The sequence below is a fragment of the Mytilus edulis genome, chromosome 1 (assembly GCF_963676685.1).
Source record: "Mytilus edulis chromosome 1, xbMytEdul2.2, whole genome shotgun sequence".
Classification (NCBI taxonomy): Eukaryota; Metazoa; Mollusca; class Bivalvia; order Mytilida; family Mytilidae; genus Mytilus; species Mytilus edulis.
Window position 1 is genome coordinate 36142061 of NC_092344.1, and position 6072 is coordinate 36148132.

General features: G+C 29.5%; 1 protein-coding gene across 1 annotated transcript; it reads left to right on the forward strand.

The window, feature by feature from the left end:
- Positions 1-474: 474 nt before the first annotated feature.
- LOC139511987 (uncharacterized) lies at positions 475-5859 on the forward strand. Its single transcript, XM_071299261.1, has 5 exons — positions 475-691; positions 2156-2311; positions 3188-3341; positions 4364-4609; positions 5241-5859. Exons 1-5 carry the CDS (start codon positions 498-500, stop codon positions 5406-5408), a joined length of 918 nt encoding a protein of 305 aa, XP_071155362.1. The 5' UTR covers positions 475-497; the 3' UTR covers positions 5409-5859.
- Positions 5860-6072: the final 213 nt, after the last annotated feature.

Sequence of the window (6072 nt, forward strand, 5' to 3'; positions counted from 1 at the left end):
TGCAATATTTTTGTTAATATAAAAACATAAAATTACCAAATTAAGACGAAGTAAGCCAGATGAATAAGAGTAGGTTGACCCTACTTCTTCTTTCAAACAGGTCAAACAACAGAACGTAGAACAGCTGGATGTTACCAAGAAATCGACGTCTTGTAATGATAACTGTTGACAGTCATAGTGGTACCATGATTGGTTAAAAGTATTAGTTTTATTTTCAATGTTATCAATTTTTATGAGCGATATGCGATCGGTGATGAAGTTTAGATTTCCCGTCTAATTAATATTAGTTCATGGATTTTTTAAGTTATTTTAATGGTATGTTGCATATTTTAGTTGTTTTTTTGTTTGTTTTTATGTTCTGTGGTATATTTTGAGTGTTCTGTGGTATATTATATGTGTTCTGTGGTATATTTTTAGTGTTCTGTGGTATTCTGTGGTATTCTGTGGTGTTCTGTGGTAAAAAGACGCTCCGTGATTCACCTCAAGATATTCTGAGCATGATTTTTGAAGAAACAGGGGCCTTTGGTCCAGTTTCGGAGGAACAAACATGCAATGCCACAGATGTAAAGCAAAGTATAACTTTCAATTTTCCTATAAGTGAAATGGTTGATATGTTAACAGACAAAGATAAGGTGACATTAAACAACGGAGAATCATTCTTTCCAGAGATAGAACATGATATAGATAAATGGTAAATGACTATAGGTATACTCATTTGCAGCTAAATTGCTGTCTTTAAATATATATGTCTCTTGTTACAATACTTAAATGCAAGAATGTCCTTAATTGTAAAAATCCCTGGTTTTTGCTTCTGTAGAGCAATTTTTTTTATCTTCATTCGTCAAAGTATCATCATGATCATCTTGTAGCTACCTTTAGCATCAAATAGAATAAATTTTTAGCGTTACATTATTTTAATAAATATTCTTCTGTCATTGTACATGAAAGGCAACCCAAAAATTTATAAAAAAAGTCTTTATCAATTTCTTGAAGAGGTTTACTTTCATTTTTTAGAAATATCTTTTCCTTTTCTTATGGTATATTGATCATAGTGATGATGATCGTATAAAATTAATATATGTAGTAGATAAAATACCAGAAAGATCTTTTCATGTACGTAAGAATACCTATTTAAAAACTGCTGACCTTACAATTACATGTACACATGTATGTATTCATTTTGCACTAGCTTGACATCTAAATTTTGGACTAATATTGAAGTTGATTTGTTGTAGCCAGATCAGTGTACATGTACTTAAATATTTGAACAAAATTACTGATGATTTCATTGCAGGATTAAATTAGCAACTTCATTATTATTGTATTTATAAACCGGAGTAGGTTCGGTAAGGCCCTAAAATGGCCCCCTTTTTTAGCCTTTATTTTAAATTGGGATGAATTGACCAATATCACAATGAATCATAGCTAAGACAATGACTATAGAGGAAATAAGTCTTTTTGTTGAAAATTTATGTTCCTGCGTTTTATTCATGACGTCACAAATAGTTCTCGTTTTGATTTTCTACGAAAAAACAATGAAAATGGGTAAATTTCCATTGAATATTTGGACAGGAAACATAGAGCGCATACGTCGACAATAAAGATCTTTGACAATAATGTTTGTAATGACATTTTACATGTCTAACTTGAATATTTAGGTTGTCGACGGCTGCACTCTATGTTTCCTGGTCTTAAATTTGGCTGAAATTAGACGATTTGGTCAAATTTTGCCAAAATTGTTTATTTAGACCTAACTGGAACGTAAAAATCAACGCTACGCTTTAGAATAAAACTATGACAGAAATACTTCTATAAAACTTTCTTATATGTCTTATAATTAACTTAAAACATTTTTTATCTATTAACATTGAACTTTATAATTGGGGCCAACTACAGCCCTTATCAAACCTACTCCTTTGCTTGAACGACATTGAATGTTAACGCATATATGATTAAGCATGTAAATTGAGTGAAAATGCAGATATTTGCCAAATGAAGTTAATGATTGTGACCAAGTATGTTTGACATTTACAATAGACTTCATGTTATGATTTAGCAATAAATATTCAGTTTCATAAATAGGTTACATTTAGTTTCTCTTTTGATATGTTCATGATGTTGAAGTTAGCTTAGCTTTTTATTTTATATCTTTCAGCACATCTGTAAAGATAAGAGAGTTCCTTTTTAGTTGCCAGTTAATGCTTTCCTGCAGAGCAGCCTTCTTTTATGACTGGCGAGAGAATATTGAACCAAAGGATATGTTTGTTGAAATATTAGAGAAATTTGCAAGGTTGTGTCAGTTAATAACTGTGTAAGTAAATTTTAAATATATATACCGGTATACAAGTACATGTACATGTATGGCTAATGTAAGATATGTTGCTTTCGTTAATGTTGGTGCATAAGTTTACATTTTGAATGGTTGCCTTTTATGTGGATTTACTAAATGTTTTTGTGGTTGTCTTTAACAATGTTTAATAAGAAAATCTTTAGCTGAAGTGTACTTACACATTTCAGGTAGCTGTGAAGGTTTTAATGTTTACTTCCAATAAATTTTGATTTTGAAAAAAATAAACTTTTAAGATACATGTATGTATGCGCATAAACAAATGCTTCAACCTGAAATGTATGGAAAGGGAGATTACTCCAACATCCCTGAATTCAATTTCTAGGTTTTCATAGTTTAGTTTCTTGTTGATATATTTTCTTTTACATGTAAATGATTTTAAAAACATGATTAAATACTTTAAAATAAAAATATCTATCTAATTTTCTATACAAATGAACTGCATGTCTACTTTATAATGGTAAATTTTTCTTCCATTTTGGAACTGTAATATTATTAAGGAAATTCTTTGCAATGACACCTACATGAGCATGATGTCTAGGAAAATTCCACTATTGATTCCCCCCTCTAAAATTAAGCACAGTATCCTCTTAACAGTACAAACTTAATCACCACTAAATGAGTGGGTTCAATAAGTTAGCTTATGAGATACATTTCATAATGAAACCTTTAATTTTAGGATTTATTTAGTAAGAGTTAATTTGTTATTAGAGATAATGATATGATGTGTCATTAGCTGTAATTCTTTTGCACATCATTACATCCTCTTTATATAGTGAATTATAGCATATATATGGTATTCCATTTAGTTTCTTAAAATTTATGATTTTTTATTTTTAGGCCAGGTTCAGCATGTTCTGCCAAAAAAACTATGATGACATTGCAGAATGTTTCTGTTACATCAAAGGCTGATCTTGTTATGATTCCAGAAAGATATCGTCGGAGAACATTTTCAGCTAAGGATAGAGCAACATGTGTAGTATCTGTAGTTGAGGTTTGATTTCATATATTTCAGCATTTAAACTAATTGAAACTAACTCCTAAATTTTCATATTTGCCTGTCTTCACATTTTATAATGATCTACCATCACCAGAATACTTGTACAATTGGGGTTTGTCATCAATTTGATATAAAAAAGAAGATGTGGTATTATTGCCAATGAGTCAACTCTTCACAAGAGACCAAAAGACATAGAAATTAACAATTATAGGAAAGTGAGACTTGTCAAGCTTTTCACTTATATATCTGACATAGACAGTACAAATGAATGATATTGTTCTACACTGCAAGAATATAGTTTTTATCCTACATGTCTTAAATGCTGACTGCAAAGATGACCCCAGATGAACAATAATTTAACCATATGTGTTTGCTGTGCAACAGCAGCAAGATACCAAGAGACTATAAACATCTAATATCGGTTTATCTCTGTGTGTTATCCGTCCACATGTATTTGTACAGTTACTATAATAGAATGTTTTATTGCAGGATAAATCCTGTTTATTATGCAATGCAGTATTTAATTTATTTTTATGATTAAAATTTAGCAGTATTGTTTTACAAGTGTTATATAATAATGTTAAGACTAATAAAAGTTTTTGTCTTTGAAATATAAAACCTGATCAATCCAAATTCCAAATTTGTTTTTGAAGATATTTTAGATATATCAAATAATTAGTTTGATACTAAGTCAGTTATTTGAATACAAAAGTCCTGTACTATATGAACCCTGAAAATTGATTTTTAAATCAATTACATCAGAATTTTCTTTATAACTCCCCAAGAAAAATCCATTGAATTGAGTCTCATTGAATGAATATAGCTCATGTTTTTAATATATCAGCTAAGTCTTAAAAATATATGTTTTTTTTCTTTTGTCAATTTATTAATAAAAAAAGTTAACATTATTATTATTGTTGTTCTATAGAATAGACAAACAATATCTAAAGTTCTAAACTGATCCATATGAATGATGGTCATGCAGATCTTTATTCTTTCTTCTTCCCATGTTTTAGATCAATAACTTAAAACAGAGAAAGTCAAAGGCAGAAATAAAAAAGGATGCAAAGCATTTGAAGTCATCAGTCGAGGATGGTGAAAAGGACAGCACTGAACCACCACAGATTTACACCAAAGTTAATACTGACATTCTTGCTCAACATGGCGGGGATTTGTTGATTCACAGACAGTTGTATTGTAGTACTCTATCCAGTAGCACAGTTTATTTGTATCTTCCAGGGATGATTGTTGCTGGAACTGAGGTAAATTGCTTAGATAATTCCTTGCTTATACAATACTGTTAGTTCAGAAGTAATGGCGTGCACATAGTGACATATTACTATAATTTTGTAATTTAAGACTAAACTGTGATTTTAATTTTTGTGATATTGAGAAAAATCCTATTAAATTTATATAAAAAATATTCAAAATGCCAGTTTAAATTATTGCCTTTATAACCATGTCGCATTTTTCGCAATACGATTTAATAAAATCGTCACAATAATTTCTGATTTTACATTAATTTTCATTCTGTTGATACAATTAAATATCATTTAAAACTATTTGGTTGTGAGCTTTTGTGCTAAGACCATCCTTAAAAAATTGCTTGCTTGCTGTTTCTAATTCGATGACCTCATGGAACAAATTATATTTATTGCCGTGACTCATAATGTAAACTTTGTTAACATAAAATAAACCATGTATTCATGACAGAAAGAAATAATTTAAGGTAAAATGTATACATGTTATTAATTTTGTGATTTGTAAATCAAAATAGCACCTAATTTTTTTCAACAGTATAGGACTTTTATTTTGAAATTTAATTAAAATATTGTACTTTTGTTTTTATTGAAAGAATTAATCATAATATATGCATGATTTATATATTTGTAGGTAATTTTTACTCTAATGAAAATACAAAGAAAACATTTAATGCAGCTAAAAGAACAAAAGGACACAGACTTAAGGGCAACTATTTATTACTCAAAGCCTAAAGATCTGCTTAAAAAGGAAGATAGAGATGAATTATTTGAAGCTTTTACAAGGCTGAGCAATATTTAGTCTCAACACACAGGAACAGAAGTACTTACCTGGAAATAATGAAAAGTTGCTGTTGAGACTATAAACTATCAAAGATTATTGCTACATTTACAATGAAATTGTATAGACTTATGTTATTGCTGCAGTAGAAGAAGTGGCGAAAGTAGGGAAGAATACATTGTTAATAATATTCAAGTACATCATGATTTGTAATTAGCAAGGGAACCAAAAGGTAGAAAGAAAAGAATGACAAATGCCTAATCGAAGGACAGTTTTGGTCTGATCAACTAAGTACTTAAGTTCAGCAGTGCAAATACAGGAATCATAAATGTTATGGAAGCACAAACTAATTTGATGTGGCAGGCCGATGTAATTCCATTAATTTTAATTAATTTTGGTATTACATTGTTGTATAATCCAAACATGGATGCAAAAACTATCTATATATTTTTTTATTAAAAAATTGAACCTATTATGTGTTGCTCTCCTAGCTATAAAATGTATCCAAAATCAAAGATGTGGAACATATTCTATCATAATCATTTGGTAACTAATGCAATTAGTGTCTCTTCCATGCCCGTCTTGAACATCAAAACTAAACTAAATATAAAATAAACAACACTCCTAATGCTCAGGTTGGTTGTCATCGTGCAACACAGTTAATAACACATATAGAAAAATCATA

Bases quoted from the DNA above. Each gene is read 5' to 3' on its own strand.
- LOC139511987 (XM_071299261.1), top strand. From the start codon at position 498: ATGATTTTTGAAGAAACAGGGGCCTTTGGTCCAGTTTCGGAGGAACAA. The intron at 2,312-3,187 runs GTAAGTAAATTT...TTTTATTTTTAG, and splicing joins TTGTGTCAGTTAATAACTGT to GCCAGGTTCAGCATGTTCTG. The intron at 3,342-4,363 runs GTTTGATTTCAT...CCCATGTTTTAG, and splicing joins GTGTAGTATCTGTAGTTGAG to ATCAATAACTTAAAACAGAG.